Below are 16,452 nucleotides of genomic sequence, written 5' to 3'. Positions count from 1 at the left end.
CTGCAGATAGGTAGCCACGTCATCACTTTGTGACACCTGTCTTCATCCTTGTCGTTTTGTTCTTTCATTGCCTTTTTAGGGCACTTCGCGGACACGTGCCCATGTTCCCCGCATCCAAAACTCTTCCCCTCTTTGATGTAGTTCGAAGAGTGAGACAGGGTTGCGAATCCTTGTCTTTCTTTTCTTCGGGGCTCTTTTTCTTTCAACTTTCATTATTAGAAGTCTGTTGGGTTCTCTGAGTCAAGATCTCATCAGTGGGGTAAGTCAGATTGCCTGAATGTATGGCAAAACCCCGTTTCGCATGACCCATCAATTCTTGAATAGAATTTGTCTTTTGTTCTAAGCAGTAATCTCGGATCTCTATAGGAAGTCTGCAACAAAACTGCTCAATCTGTTCTTTAAACAAGACCTTAAATGAAGAAGCTGGTGGAAAAGAGCTTCAAAATCTCTCGCAATATGCGTCCAGAGAATCTCCCTTGGTCATCTGAAGATGATTCCAAGCAGTTCGGATCTCTCGTTCGTACTCCCGAGTCAGCCAAGAAGACATAAAAAGCCTTTTGAATTTCAACCATTTAACCGGAGCTTCCTTTCTCAGTAGAAGGGTGGACCACCATGTTCGAGCATTTCTCTTGAAGAAAGATGGAGTGCCTTGACTAATGCCCTCCAGAGAAAGCTATGTCAAAGTGCTGTATGAAGGCCAACGCCTTCGAAGCATCTCGGAATCCAAAAAAAGTGTCAAACTTAATTGACTGTCCACCTTCTTTAAATTCTCTAACTTTCTTGCTTTTATCTTCGAGGAAGTCATACTGGTTGGCTTTATAGAAATGCTTCTTCTTTGCGTAAATCATGTGATCGTCGGACTCCAAACTATCTAAGGATGAGTCCTCTGTAGAACTGCCAAAAACTGGGCGAAACTTAGGCTTCTTTGCCTTTTTCTTGCCCTTTCCAAAGCTTTTCTTTTTCCCTATCCTGTCTTCTTCGTTCGAGTCAGAAGAACTGTCAGAAGAAGAAGAAGAAGAACTCGGTAGTCCTTCAAATTGTACACGCTTCTTCTGCTTTCTTGCCGATGCAAATGTAGATTGACAACCCAAATAACCTGGGAAGTCAGATCCTTTCTTTTGCTTTTTGTCGTGCTTTTTGGCTTTATTGTTCGTGTCCAAAAGCCTGCTAATCTGTGTTTGAACCACCTCTTCTAATTCTTGCTTTGTAAACATCGTCCGAGAAAGAGGTTTCTTGAGTGCCGATTTGATGGGTGGCTCTGTGGCCTTCTGCCACTAGGTGAGCACTTCTTCAAAGGATTGTTGAGTAAAAAATTTTGCAAATTTTGGATCCTTTGCAATGTTGATCATCATCTTTGTTGCGTTGTCAACCAGACGTTCCATCTCTTCAATCTCAGCCTGAGTAGGCCGAGGTGGGTTGTACTCTTCATAAGAATCTTCATCGTGATCTCCTCCCGCATTCCTAGATGCAGAAGAAGTCGACTGATCTCTGTTGGAATCCATAATTGCGAGAAAAGGATTGGATTTCCCGGTAGAAGAGAAATCGGCCGTGCTTTGATACCACTGTAACAAACTTGGACACCCCAACTCAAGATCCTACCGCGACACAATAGAGGTTCACTTCAAAAACAATTCACAATTCACAATTAAGTCAACACCGCACGTCGTAGTTCCGTGCCTAGAGATATTGACCCCAAAGATTGGCGTCCCTTTCGGTATTTCTTTTTGTATTAATCTGTGTTCAAAGTACAAGAGAGTGGGTAGGTGCTCACTCTCAGACTCTGCGTCCAGATGCTTTGAGAAGTGAGGCCCTGCCCACTTATTTATTGGTACAAGGGATGCTCAAAAGCAGACCCCCAAAAGCAGTAAGTGAAAAGCTTCTTGAAAATAGAGCAATAATCCCCAAAAGCTACCAATTCAGCCAACATAATTTCCAAAAATCCGTATGCTTTGCCACGTCAGCAAGTCAACGCAAAAAGCGGGATTTCCGTACGGGTAGCCTTGCTAGCATCCCTTGTCCACCACTGACACGTCAAAGCTTTGAGAAGCTTTTAGTTGATTTGCATGCAGCACATGTAAAATTTGAAGATGCCTCACTTGCTACTGCAGCCTTTTAGATGCTAAGTGTGCATAGTACCAAGCTCTGCATTTTGAAATACTAGCAATAGCATGCAAGAAAAATTGCCAATTCCTTCTTGTACTATTGCCAGCAAATTCTCAGACAGCGTGTTAAAACGCCTTGCAAAAAATTACCGAAGGTAGCACGTTACGATATGCCTTTGTAGTAGGAGTTTTGAGATGTTGTCTGCAGAGAGTGTTGAAATTGCCTAGCGGCACCACCAATAGCTGCAACTTAGAGTTTTTTGATATGTTGTATGCTCGGTGAACCTTGCTGGATTCGCAATCTTGATCGATTGGGTGTGAAGGCTCTCTAGCCAAGGCTCAAAGAAGATGGCTGCTTTATATAAATAGTGTGCAAAGGGAAAAATGACGAATTCTGTATCTGAGGCAACAACGCCGATGGCAAGAGTTGCTAACAGCGAGCTGTGGAGGGAGATTTAGCAGACGAGCATGTGTTGAAGTTTCATCAGCATGCCAAGGCGACCTGTTTGATGGTGGTTATGATTGAAATCATGCAGGTCGATGAAGGCCGGGTCTCCTCTGCAAGCGACGGTTCCCGCGGTTGAGCATAGGCCCTCGAGGTTGAACCAACGCTCTGATACCAATTGTTGGAGATGGCGGCTATGGTGGGTGAACTCTCAGGGGTACCATGACCGAGAGAGAGAGAGAGAGAGAGAGAGAGAGAGAGAGAGAGAGAGAGAGAGAGAGAGAGAGAATGAAATGAAATGATATATTAACGTCTACAAAAGGCCAAAATGACCTATGAGACCAAACTGATTACAATGGTGAGTCTAGTACCAAGTCTGGGTACAAACAAAGAAAACTACAAACTAGAAACTGAGATAGGAGTGCTACCGACTCCTATGGGTGGCTTGTAAGCTGAGCAATGGTATAATGCCACAAAGGTACAAAGTGGGGATAAGTGTCAGCATGATACAATATAGCAATAGCATGAAGCCTATCTTGATCTGTGGATCCTCTGCCGCAATCTCCGTCGGAGAAATGAAATGAAATGTTATATTAACGTCTTCAAAAGGCCAAAGTGACCTATGAGACCAGAAAGTTACAATGTGGTGGATCTGATACAAAGTCAGAGTCAGAGTAACAAGATGACAACAATGACAAAAATGAAATGACAAATGTCACAATAAAATACTATGGAATCCTAAACTACTAGGTGTGAACAGCAGTTAGCTGGGATAGCTAGATCACAAGAGATCCAGCATCGGTCGCTGGCGGATCTCATCAATCTCCTCCATGGTCAGTAGTTTGACCGGGCGTCGTGCATGTCGAGCCAAAGTGATCCGAATCCTCTTATGCAGCCTCCGCCGATGCTGTGTAGTCCTCCGCAGTCGTGGGCATCTGGATCTTCCAAGCTCAGTCGCTCAGTCGATCAGTGTGCCTCTGGTGTGAGACGACGAGCTCTACTATGGTAGTAACTCCTCCGGGTGTCCAGTGGCAGCTCTAAAGAAATCTGTGATCTGTCTCTGGGACTGGCTAGCCTCTCCTCTCATCAGGCTCTCTCTGTGTCTGCGTAGCTCAAGCAAAAACAAACCCAAGCATCTCTGATCCTCGTACTGCATGACTCTGGAGAATGGTCCAAAACCCTCTCTGAACAAGCAATGGAAGCGGCCTCGTATCTCGTAGTAGACGGGACAGTGGCATGTGTAGTGCAACTCTGTCTCAGGCTCGATGTCACACAGGGGGCATGTCTTGGCCTCTGCTGGTACTCCGCTGTATCTCCCAGTCTCGATCCACAGAGCTGGTGTGAAGATGTACGTATCTGGCCGATAGCACATCGTATCCCATGAGACAAGTGGGTGTCCATGTATCTCGGCCTCGTCACAAAGCCATCAACCGTAAGCTGGAGGAGATGCTCTCTGTAGAAAGATATCTTCGTGCCCAGCTCCTGTGCTGGCTGTATCCATGTCCTCCTGGTGTCTAGCTGAGTCAAGTCCTGGCAGATGAGCTTGGTGATCTCGGACTGTGTAAGAGTCAGAGAGGGTGCATCCAGTGAGTACTGGAAGGGAGGCAATCTGTCTATGCTAAACCCATGCGCCTGAAACCATGATGTCATCTCCCCATACCAGCATGCTGTATCTCCCTGCATAGCTAACTGTCGAGAGGACTCAAGTGCAAGGCGGGCATATCTGTCTCTGGGAAGTTCCCACATGCGGTGTATGAAGGAGACTGATCTGGTGAGCGCCTCAACCACTAGTGGGGGGGCACCTAGCTCTGCTCGAACAATAGCACGTGGTACTGAGGCCTTGGCTCTAATGAGCCGCGAGATCATAGAGACCAGAGGCTTCACCATGTCCCCCCATCCATCACTACGGCCTGTCCTCCCGTGATGATCTAATGAAGGTCCCCAGATCTCAGCTCCATAAAGTAATGCAGAAGCCACCATAGTGTCAAAGAGCCAGAGCTTCGTCCTAGGCTCCTGAAACTGAACCTGTGAACACATCCTTTCCAATCTACCCAATGCTGCATGGGCTCTGGTCAGTCTAGTCTCTACTGTCCTCCTCAATGAAAATACTGGCCCACTAAAAACCACTCCGAGGTAAGTGTACGCATCTGTATACTCCACAGTCTCCTGGCCGTATGTGAATGCTGGTGCTGACCTCCTGATCCACTGTGGGGTGGTATTAAATACCATGACCTTGGTTTTACCAAGGTTGACGGACAAACCACTTTCTTGAGCAAACCTATTCAAAGCATCCAAGTGACGTTGCATCCCCTCCGGAGAGTCGGAGATCAACACAATATCATCAGCATATAACAATAATGGAATCCATGTCCCTGCCAGCTGTGCACCTCTATCACCATCTCTCTCAATGTAGTCAGAAACCTCATCCACATACATACCAAATAGATTAGGAGAGAGCGGGCAGCCCTGCTTCACCCCAATAGTGGAGTGAATTGGTGTGGATAGACCCTCTGAGGTGCGTATCTGCCCCACTACTAACCTGTATAATGCCATGACCCCCCAAATGAGCTCTGTGGGTACTCCCATCTGCTGTAATCTGCGCATCAATCTAGCTCTAGGCACTGTGTCAAATGCTTTGCGGAAATCCACAAAGCTACAATAGATCCGTCTCCCACGCGATCTACCCTCCTCAATGATGGCTCTGAGTGTCAAGATATGGTCAAGAGTAGAAAAACCCCTCCTGAACCCTGCCTGCCCGGTTGCGCGTATCCCCTCCCTCTCTGCCCATCTACTCAGCTGCTGCTCAAGAATAGATGCGTACAACCGTGCCAATGTGTGTCCAATCATGATAGTGCGATAATTCCCAGGCTCCATAGGGTCTCCCGACTTGAAGATAGGTACAATAGTAGATAGGTCCAAGTATCAGGCAAGCCCTCACACATGGCACGGTTAAACATCACTGCTAGAAGCTCTGCTAGTAGATCTCTGGCATGTGTGAAATGCTCGGCCACTAAACCATCATGATTGTAAGCTCTCCCAGTCCTCATCCTGTCAATGGCCTTCCTCACCATCTCCGCGGTGAAAAAAGCACATGTGTGTGGGCATGGATCGGGAGGGTCGGGAAGGGGGGGCTGCTCAGGAACTGTGTACAGAGATGATGCGTACTGGCCCCAGTCCTCTGTAGAAGTGATGGCGGGGGGGGGGGGGGGAGAGTGCTCCTGAAAGAGCCGCCATGCCTCACGTGAGTCATGACTCAAGAACAACTAATATAGATCCTGCTCTAGCCGAGCCAAAAATGCCCTCTTCTTCCGTCGCACTAGGCGTCGGAAGTCAATCTGTGACTGTCTGTGAGTGATGTCCCCCAAAAGCACCTCCCTCTGAAGTCTAGCTCTAGTGTCCCAGAATTCCTCATCATACCAATTGTTCTGGGGCATGCTCCTCGAACGGCGTCTCTGCTCAGAGCGTCTCTCCTCAAGCTGGGTATGTGGGTATGCCTCTGCTGCTGCATCATGTAGTGTCTGTGTCAATATAGTAGTAAGCTCCTCCAGAGGTCGCCCTGGCTCCTCTGTGCATAGGCGTCTGTAGATCCCATCTATGTATATAGAGTCTGTCTCCCGTGTGAAGGTGTAGCGAGTAGGGGCTGCTGTCCGTAGCCTGTGTGCTACACTAAACTGAAAAGAGATGGTCATTGACACAAGAGCATGATCCACTGCCACACCAACAGGTTTGGGTCCAATCGTGAGATCCTGGATACTAGAGATGAGGCTGGGCTGTGCCATGACATAGTCCACTGTGCTGGCTCCATGTCTGTGTGGAAAGCATGTAAAACCCCCTGAGGCGGGAAATCTCTGTAGGCCATTCAAGATGGCCAATCCATGTGCAGTCCCCATGTCTATCAAGTGTCGTCCATACTCAGTGTGTTCTCCATCTTGTGATAGTCTGGATAGGCCTGTCTCTGCAGCATCCAGCTCTCTCAGCATCTCCTATGAAGTATCATAAAATACTGTCTGATGATGGGCAGTCCTAGCATTGAAATCCCCTAGAATGATGATGTCACCATCTCTAGAGAACTCCTATATGTCATCATCCAAAATAGAGAAAGGGGACTGTCCTCTGGGTGGTGCATACACTGACGTGCTCGGGGGAAAGTAGCAAATAGCAATGCTAAGATATCTGTCTGTCTCTGCTCTTAGTCTCACCCACATGTACCTAGCTTGCTCATCTCTGCGGGCTATATGTATCAATGGCTGCAACTCCTCCCTGAATAATGCTGCGACTCCTCCTGATCCCCGCCCTCTGCGCTCTGATCGTGTCTCCTGTCTATAGGCAGTCTCCCATCTATATCCATTGATGTGAGGCATAGACTGCCCATGGGCCTGATGTGTCTCAGAGTAGAAGACGATGTCTCTTCCCCTGAAACTATCCTCAAAGGCGCCCACATCAAGTCGCATAGATCCATTACAATTCCACGTGGCAACTTTGAGGGTGGTCCCACGGGTCTCGCACCGTCATGTGGAGCGCCGCTCTACAATCACAACCCGGCCATCTCTGTAGAAGGCCGTCTTTCCCTTCTCCCTTGCCGCTTGAATCTCTGGCATTACCTCTCTCATATGCGCAAGCTGTGTGAGAGAGGTCATCTCCAAGGAATATGCCCGTTTTCTTTAGTGTAGGACGCTTCTTCAAGAAGTCCTTCTTTGCCTCCATGGATGGGAAACGGATGATTAGAGCTCTCCCTTTTGAAGTCTCCCCATTGCCTTGTGTCTTCTTCCCCACCCTCCATGCCTTTGTATGAGTAGCCTCACTACCCATCATGCGGAGAAGTTCTTCAACTTTCTCTTCCACATCATCTCGGTCTTTTAGACCGGTTACTCTTATATGCAAAGCTCTAGTTTTCCTCCGTTGTTCTTCTTCTAGAGTCATGTTGATGATTGTAGGAGTGGGGACAGATGTGGTTTCTTTCCCTTTGCCTTTCTTAGCGACTTCTATCCACTTCTCGGCCTCATCCGCCTTCTTTTGCGTCTTCGTGATCACATCCATCCACAAAGACGTCTTTACCATCTTTTGTTTCTCCTCCTCTTTGATCATCCGTACCTGCTCTTTGATGACCTTGATTTCCTCTACTACCGATGGCTGGAATTCCCCCTCCTCTAGTCCACTGCTCGCTCTATCGGCAAGTTCTCGTTTGAGAGCTGAGACCTCTTCTTTAAGTGCTTTGGAGTCCGCCTTAAGTGCTTGTAGCTTTGCGTGCAGGTCCTCTTTCTCTTTCTTCCACTGCGCGCCTTCGTTGAGAAACATTTGAAGAAGGTTTGCCTTCTCTTTCCACCATCCCTCCATATCTGCTTTCCAGTCTTTCATCTCCCTCTCCATTTGTGTAATCCGCTTGTTTGTAAGCACAAAAGTTGCCTTCGGATGGGGCTTACATACTGGCGAAGCAGTCATTACGTCCATCAAAAATCAAATGTGCAGCGAAGAGAGAGAGAGAGAGAGAGAGAGAGAGAGAGAGAGAGAGAGAGAGAGAGAGAGAGAGAGAGAGAGAGAGAGAGAGAGAGAGAGAGAGAGAGAGAGATGAAATGAAATGAAATGTTATATTAAAGGCCAAAATGACTACGAGACCAAACTGTTACAAAATTGTGAATTTGATACCATATCTGGGTACAAAAAGACTAGAACAAAAATACTACTACTACTAGAATCCATCCTCATTTGCACTCTGGATGTCGAGAGAGTATGGCTCAATTTCTCTGCTGTAGTCTTTGTCGATGCTATGTAGCCCCTCTCCTCAATCGTGGCCGTCTGGATATCCGTAGCTCCAGTGCTCGGTCGATGAGAGTGCCGGTAGTGGTCGAATGAGTGTGGGCCAAGCTCTGCAATGATGGCTGCTCCTCTGGCTGTCTCATATCTAGTGGAAAGAATATGTAATCCGTCTCTGGGACTGTCTCTCTCTAGCTCTCCCCAATAAAGTGTCTATATCTGTGTAACTCAAGTAGATATAGCCCAAGACATCTCTGATCCTCATAAGTCATGACCCTAGAGAAAGGACCGAAACCCTCTCTGAATAAGCAGTGGAAATGACCCCGAATCTCATAGTACACTGTGCAATGACATGTAATGTAGCTCTGTCTCTGGCTCTAGCTGGCATAAGCGGCATATCCTGCTGTCTGCTGGTATCCCTCTGAATCTACCAGACTCAATCTCCAGCTGACGTGAGGATGTGTGTATCTGACTAATGGTACACTGCAAACCATGAGACATATGTGTATCCATGTAGCTGGGTCGAATCACAAACCCATCTCCTGTGAGGTGGAGAAGATGCTCTCTATAGAAAGCCATCTTCGTGCCCAACTCCTGTGGCGGCTCTATCCATGTCCTCTTGGTATCCAGCTCGTGTATGAGACATCGAGGATGTCTGAAGAGAGTACTAAAAAGGGGGCAGCCTGTCCATGGTGAAGCCATGCATCTGAAACCATGATGTCATCTGTGCATACCAGCATGAAGTGTTCCCCTGAAGAGCTAATTGTCTGGAAGACTCAAGGGCCAGTCTAGCATATCTGTCTCTAGTAGTATCCCACAAGCTGTGCACAAAGGAGACTGATCTGATAAGCGCTTCAATCTCCATAGGAGAGACATCTAGCTCTGCTCGAATGATAGCGTGGGGTACGGAGGCCTTGACTTTGATCAATCGAGAGATCATAGATACCAAGGGCCTCTCCATACGTCTCCAACCATCTTGGCCTATAGAAGGTCCCCATATCTGCATCGCATACAACATAGCTGAGGCTACTAAAGTATCAAAGAGCCATAACATTGTCCGAGGTTCTTGGAACTGAACCTGCGAACACATCCTCTCCAAGCCTCCCAAGGCCGCATAAGCTCTAGTCAGTCTAGTCTCTGCTGCTCTCCCCAAAGAAAACCTCCGCTCAGTGAAGACAACTCCAAGGTAAGTGTATGCATCTGTATACTCTACAATCTCCTGACCATATGTGAAAGTCGGTGCTGATCTCCTGATCCACTGTGGTGTGGTGTTAAACACCATAACCTTGGTTTTACCAAGGTTTACAAACAATCCACTATCCTTTGCAAAACTGTGTAATGCATCCAATTGTCTGTGCATACCCTTTGGTGAGTCAGAGATCAACACAATATCATCAGCATATAACAGCAATGGGATCCACATCCCTGCCAGCTGGGCACCTCTATCACCCTCTCTCTCAATGTAATCAGACACCTCATCAACATACATACCAAATAGAGTAGGAGACAATGGGCAACCCTGTTTCACCCCAATGGTGGAGAGAACCACATCAGATATCCCCTCTAGGGTGCATACATGTCCCATTAGTGATCTGTATAGAGCCATAATCCCCCAAATCAACACTATGGGCACCTCCATCTCTTGCAGTCTGTGCATCAATCGAGCTCTCGGTACCATGTCAAATGCTTTGCGGAAATCCACAAAGCTACAATAAATCCGTCTCCCATGTGACCTTCCCTCCTCAATGATGGCTCTGAGTGTCAGAATATGATCAAGAGTGGAGAAACCCCTCCTAAAACTGGCCTGTTGGCCCTTTCCCTAGGGCACTTATAAACTTACAAGGGATGCCCAAAAGTAGAGCCCCAAAAGCATTCAGGTTCAAAAGCACAGTACTCAAAAGCACTTTACGCAAAAGCCCATGAAAAACTGCTAGCTAATTAGCCTGCGCAAAACCCGGAAATCCGTACAAGCTACCATGTGGCATTGTCAACGCGTTTTACGGAAGTCCGTACAACCTTCCACGTCAACATTTTCGTACAACGTGCCAGTCATCAATTAGCACGTTTTACGGAAACTTGTCTAGAGTTCAAGCTTTTGACTTCATATTAGGGTTTTAGGCCTCTCGGCCGATGCTTTCGCGGTTCAAAACTTCCGGATTTTGTTTCTCTTGTCCACTCGGCCATTTCTCTTCTAGTTGGGCATGCCACCTCATCACTTTGTGACAGTGGAACTCCGCCGCTCGCGTGGATTCTCTCTTTTTCTGTTCTAGTTGTTTGAAGTGCTAAAAGTCTGTTCGTTTTAGTTGGCACGTGGTACCCTCCCGTTACACTCAACTTCCCTCTTTCATATTCATCTCTTTCACATTTACCTCCTTTCATCCTTGTTGTACCTCTCCATATGCTTAAATGCAGAATTTTCTAAGTCTTTAAAACCACAAGCATGGTCTACTTTGAAAACTCATCCTCAACCTATAAACATAATCAAGCCCTGATGAGACAGACCCTAGAGGTCGAAACACATTGGCATGCCTAAAACAATCTCTCTGGAGTCTTACTTATTTGTCATTATCCCTATATTTTGCCCTAGAACCGTGGATAATTTCAAGCTACTCTTGTAATATTTTCTTTACCTTGGAGAAATTGCACTCCTGGATTTTAGAGTTTACAAGCAGAACACTGAGTAAATAGCAAGGCATTGCAGGATAAGAGAGCACACAATGGACTCTATGACTGACCTCAATGTTGTGTATTAGTGGTATAGCAGTGAATATAGGGAGAACATTTATTTCCCTCTGCCTTTTTAGACCAAATCATATTAATTCTTAGCTTGCACGTCAAAAGCCCAAATGGATTGATTTTCGGATTTGAGAGTTCTCTGGCCTCCTCTGGAAAGGTCCCAATTGTATTAACAGATAGATTGGCTTCAGTCCTTAACAGATATTACACGTTTCTTTTGCGTTAGGCTGGAACATATTGAAAGATTTGGCACATGTCGTCTCCAAGCATTGAAGGACTTGGGAGCACGGCGCATATTTGAAGCTTATCAGTGGGTGCAAGATCACCAACATGAGTTTCAAAGGGATGTTCATGGAGCTATTCTTTTGGAGGTAATTCTTTCCCCCTTTACAAAGAGCTGGTATGCCACTTCTAAGCTTCAAATGCCTCACCTTCTAAGTAAAGCCAGGGAAAGACTAAAAGGGGGTTCATAAACAGGCACTATGCAAGGAGTATAATGTGAACTTTAAGTTGATTTACAGGTTAATCTTTTAAACCAAGACTATGCAGCCTACTTGGAAGGTCAGGTCCCTGACTATCTCTGGAAGGTAGGCTTCTTGTGCTGAAGTGCTTACCTTCCTGTTTGAAGATCAAACATTGAGCTGGTGTTTATTTGTTAGGCCTTTGTGACTGACAGTCCGCATGATCAAAATCTTTTGAATATGAACTTGAAGAAATTCAGAGTACCTGTATTGAATTTTGTACCATCTCCAGATGACCCCTCTCCTTCTTTGACAACTCAGGTTTAGATTTTATGCTGATTTTTTTTAGGCTGTTTGATCAACAATTGCTCACAGACTTATGTTAATGAGTATGATCTTGATAGATGCAAGGCCTAGGTATACAAGCCAGACTGATTGATGTGTTCACTGCACCACCTACTGTTAAGAAAATTTTGAGAACAGTGGCTATGCTGGATCATTCAGTAAGTTATTAATCACTGCTTCAATTTTTGGTTATTCACATTGACAACCTTTGGTGTTTGCTATGGAGCTTATGCCTTTTCTTGTTAGTAGTTTATAGGTACCTCTGAAACAAATCGTCAGGCCAATCAAGCAAGCAAACTTGGGGTAATGGATCTCTGGACTCCAGAGAATCACTATCGCTGGCAAGCTCCGAGGTACGGATGCCATATATCTGCAAATGTCGTGCTTGTGAAACCTGCGCGGATATTTTCACAGAGTAAGTGCGCTTACATTGGTTCTTCTCATATTTCTCTAGAGTACCTTGAAATAGTAGCAACCTCTTCCTACAGGCGCGGATACGAGAGAGCAAAGAGAACTGCAACAAAAGAAGCTGGTAGTAGAGGAGACTTTAGGAAGCATCAATAATGAGTCAAGGCATCAAAGTGGAGAATGATGCAGAAAATTTACATAGGAAGAGGGTCAGATACATAACCAAGTCTTTAGTATTGGCTGAATCTTTCCTTCTTTTGCATCTAATTATATATCAGGCAACACTAGCAAAATGCCCCTAAAATTTGTGGAAACAATGATTGTTTCAACACACAGTCGTGATTACAAGTGCTCTTTTTGTATTATTGTGTATAAGAAAGGATTGGATTTATCTCAGAACTTCTATTTACTCTTATATACCTTGGTTTAGGCCGAAATTATCAATGTGGAAAAGAGGAAAAGAAGCAGCGATGGGATTTAGCTTTGAAATGATTCAAAGTGAAAAGAAATTGGAAAATGCATCTAGGTGGCAAAGCACTAAAAGAACCTGCATGCACAAGAGAAGAAAGTTCATTAATGTCTTGTAGAGGCTAAAGTTTGTCTATGAGACAGAATGGTGTACATGTCATGGACAAAAGTGCTGAAAATAAACATGCTACAAAATAAAATAGCCCAAGACAAGGGTGGATACACATATGAGGGATGCAAGGATGGAGCATTAACTCTTAATGGATGTGAACCTATATGTGCAGGGAATGATATGCAAAAGACTAGTTAGCTTCATCTAGTATTAAATTGTGTGTGTGTGTGTGAGTGGAGTAAAAAACTAGTTAGGAACCTATATGTGCAGGGAAGTATGGCCATGATATGCAAAAGACTAGCTAGCTTCATCTAGTATTGAACTATGTGTGTGTGTGTGTGTGGGGTAAAAGACTAGTTATGAACCTATATGTGCAGGGAAGTATGACCATGATATGCAAAAGACTAGTTAGCTTCATCTTGTATTGAACTTTGTGCGTGTGTGTGTGTGGGGTGTGTATATGTGTGTGTGTGTGTGTGTGTGTGTGTGTGTGTGTGAGAGAGAGGTGTGTGTGGTGTGAGAGAGAGGACAGCCCTGCGCGTTCTGCCCTGTGCGACGTGACCTGCACGATCTCTCTAGAGAATACCCTGCAGCCCTGCGCGTGCTCTGTAGTGCTGTGTTGCCTCTTTTGTTCAGCGTGCCACCTCTGGTCTACTCTGTCCCACCTGCTGCGTGCGATTCTGCTCCAACGCCGTGTCTTGACTCCCTTGCAATCTGCACAAACCGTGTTTGGCCCCTGCCTCGACAGTCAGCCTCTTGCGCAGGTTCTGTACAGCTCTTCAAGTCTTCAGTTTAGGTTTGGTGTGTGTGTGTGAGGGAGCGTTTGCTAAAGTCTCCAGTTTAGTCACAGTTTGTTCTCAGCGTGCTGGCTATTGTACAAAAGGATCTTTGTTGATACAGTATTGTGGGCAGTCTACATAGCTTCGTTTCTTTGAATTCCTAGGGTGAATTGGTTTACAATAGTGAGCAGTACATAAACGCCAAGTTCTCAGTGTATGTCAGATTTCGGTGTGCCTTTTATCAGCTCATACAAATGCAAAAAACAGATGGCACCCGAGTCTTCGAAAATGGGTGAAATCCGAGCCTGTTTATTAGAGGATTTTGAAATTTCATGGAACGCTTGGGAGGGACATGAATCCACTACTGAAGTGCTCATTCCTGTTCAAGCTATGATGGACCCAGTGGCGCAATATGCTCTAAATGCAGGTATTCTGTTCTTCTCGGGCAAGATGCCTATTGCGCAAGACGTGGGTCAGTGGATATACTTCCTTCTTAAACGCCAAGTAGTTCGAGGCGTTTACTTTGGCACCAGAGGATTCTATGAAGTTTTGTTGGGAGACACTGATGCTTATAATGTGTTGCTTGAGTTGTCTCCCTTGTTTTTTAATACTCAGATGACACATGTATTGCCATGGGCCCTTACCAAGAACTATCAAAGCCTAATCCCTCATAAGTGCATGGAAATCCTTGATTTTCTACGCACTTGGCGCCACTTTCTTCCTATGCTTGTCTCTCATTTGGGAAAAGTGATTTGTCCTCCCAAACTTGATGCCAATACAAATTGCTTTTGTGTGCTTTGGGATACAGATGTTCCCACCCCTGAAGGTATTACTGTCAATTCGGGGGACCCACTCATTGGGAAACGCCCTTTCAAGCTCAGATTGGGAAAATTTTCAAATTAGTGTTTTCGTTGTGGGAAATTTGGACGTATGCAATCTAAATGTTTTGAACCTATTTTGCAACCTCCTCGTTCAGCTGTCCCTCAACTTGCGGTTTCTAATGAGAAAGAAGTTCCCAATCCTAGATCTGTCCGCTGTGTTGCATGATGCTCTACCTTTGGATAAAGGCAAGGTCAAACCTCTTGCTTCCCCAAATCTTCCGGTTAAAGGAAAGTCTGTATTTGCTCATGAAACCAAAAACAAGGGAAAAAATGTGAATTCGGTGGAAGGATCTCCTTGGGTGACCCCCAAGAAGACTGCTAAAATGCGTTCGCAGCTCTCTTCTCGCAATTATGTACCTCTTGAAGAGAAACCTCTTCCTTGTAACTATTGCGGATGCATGGAATACGGTGGTGCACTCTTACAGAGATGCAGTGGTTCATGGGACTTCTCAATCACCTGGTGCAGGCTTTGCTTCCTCTGAGATAGGCATGTAGAATACTGTAGTTGAGTCGTGGGCTGCTGATGTTGATGTGCTTATGGGCACGTCAACTTAGTCCCTTCCGTCCTTTGCCTCTGTACATATTTCTTGAATGCATAGTTGTGTTAAAATGCATTTCATATAATGTGCGTGGGTTATGTAACCCTGATAAGTGGAGGTTAACTTGGCAATATGTACATACATGTAAGGTAGACATTGTGGTTTTGCCAGAGCATAATCAACATGGATATGCTCGGCAATGCTCGTATTTTGCGGGATATTGGATAGCATATGTTGGTTTGTCAGGTTTTTCAAGTGTTTTGATTATGGTTAGGCATGAGTTGTAGCCAGTTTGGCGTATAATGATCCAACGGGTCATTGGGATGGTAGTCCAATGTACGATCAATAACCAGATTTATGAATTTGGTGGTGTCTGCGCATATGGCCTCGGGGCAACGAGCTGTTTTGTGGCGTGAGATATCTTCTTATCCATGGCTTTCCAATGCGTTGCTTTGTGGTGATTTTAAGAATGCACCCTCTTTATCAGATAACACCATAGGATATTCGCACATATTGAGTATAGGATTGCAGGCCTGGACAGATCTCATTACATGCACACGGATGTTGGACTTGTAGACCCTATTGCATCCCAATGTTTCAGGGTACACATTTCAACATAATGCTCACTTTGCATATTGTGCAAGTTTAGATCGGTGGTATGTCCTCGACATGCAACAATTTGATGAGTTTGTATGCGAAATGAGCATAGACCATTCTTTGCTTTTATCTGACCATGCTCATTGTGATGCTGTTGCGCTTTGGGCAACTACACTATGATCAGTCTCTTTCTAAGAAACGTCTGTTTCACATCAACAATGCATATCTTTCGCATGAAGCATTCCGTGAGATGATTTATGATGTTATTCTTCCTCTGGTTGCCCAAATGTATCTTGATCCTGATATTGCCCGGGTTCGCTTTGTTGACGTGTGTAGAGTGTAATTCAGGATTATGGCAAGCATTGCATGTTTCAATTACGTGGTGATGTTGAGGATGCCAAGCATGTATATCAACAGATCCAACTCTTAGTTGGCACACATTTGTTCGTCTGAAAGTGAATCAATAGCCCTTTGTTGGGTCCTATGGCCATCGAGCGTTTGTGGACAAGGGATGTGCCTCAAAACAGTTTTTTAAGCACTTCCATCATTCAAGGGCTTCTCAAACTATTAAGCGGGTTATGCTATGACCAGGAGCCTGTACAACCTCAAAACGTGATCTTGCGGATGCCATAGTGTTCCATTTTAGTAATGTTTTTGCTCCCCCTGCGACATCTGTTGAAGTTGTTCAGGCACGCCAGCTTTTGTTATCTACAGTGCATTCAATTGTCTTGCCTCAAGATGCTTTGGCCAAAGAGGCGGTTTTATAGAAAATGAATTGCACTTAACATTGCTTCAATGCTTTCTCTCGGAAAATGGGTTGGGATGGGC

General features: G+C 45.4%; 1 protein-coding gene and 1 long non-coding RNA gene across 6 annotated transcripts in view; one reads left to right on the top strand and one right to left on the bottom strand.

The window, feature by feature from the left end:
• The window catches only part of LOC147433907 (structural maintenance of chromosomes protein 5-like), an 82,988-nt gene extending 70,251 nt beyond the window's left edge, over window positions 1-12,737 (top strand). The window contains exons 2-7 of one of the 2 annotated variants that reach the window (XM_086490521.1): window positions 11,261-11,405; window positions 11,556-11,621; window positions 11,694-11,816; window positions 11,900-11,998; window positions 12,090-12,193; window positions 12,295-12,737. In XM_086490521.1, the coding sequence (XP_086346647.1) occupies window positions 11,261-11,405; window positions 11,556-11,621; window positions 11,694-11,816; window positions 11,900-11,998; window positions 12,090-12,193; window positions 12,295-12,304 (547 nt within the window). In that variant the 3' untranslated portion in view covers window positions 12,305-12,737. Of the gene's footprint in view, window positions 1-11,260; window positions 11,406-11,555; window positions 11,622-11,693; window positions 11,817-11,899; window positions 11,999-12,089; window positions 12,256-12,294 lie in introns of both variants that reach the window. The other variant, XM_086490520.1, reaches the window with a different exon arrangement.
• LOC147433906 (uncharacterized) overlaps window positions 1-15,150 on the bottom strand; it is a 73,656-nt gene extending 58,506 nt beyond the window's left edge. Inside the window, exons 1-4 of one of the 4 annotated variants that reach the window (XR_015185323.1) lie at window positions 13,391-15,150; window positions 12,669-12,795; window positions 12,317-12,369; window positions 12,101-12,234 (exon numbers count right to left, since the gene is read on the bottom strand). This is a non-coding gene — a long non-coding RNA (uncharacterized LOC147433906). Of the gene's footprint in view, window positions 1-12,100; window positions 12,235-12,299; window positions 12,370-12,668; window positions 12,796-13,390 lie in introns of all 4 variants that reach the window. The other 3 variants (XR_015185322.1, XR_015185321.1, XR_015185324.1) reach the window with 3 other exon arrangements.
• Window positions 15,151-16,452: the final 1,302 nt, after the last annotated feature.

The sequence above is a fragment of the Adiantum capillus-veneris genome, chromosome 19 (assembly GCF_014529385.1).
Source record: "Adiantum capillus-veneris isolate H3 chromosome 19, ASM1452938v2, whole genome shotgun sequence".
Taxonomy (NCBI): domain Eukaryota; kingdom Viridiplantae; phylum Streptophyta; class Polypodiopsida; order Polypodiales; family Pteridaceae; genus Adiantum; species Adiantum capillus-veneris.
The sequence above is the reverse complement of the archived record's forward strand: the minus strand, read 5'-3'. Positions and strand labels throughout refer to the sequence as shown.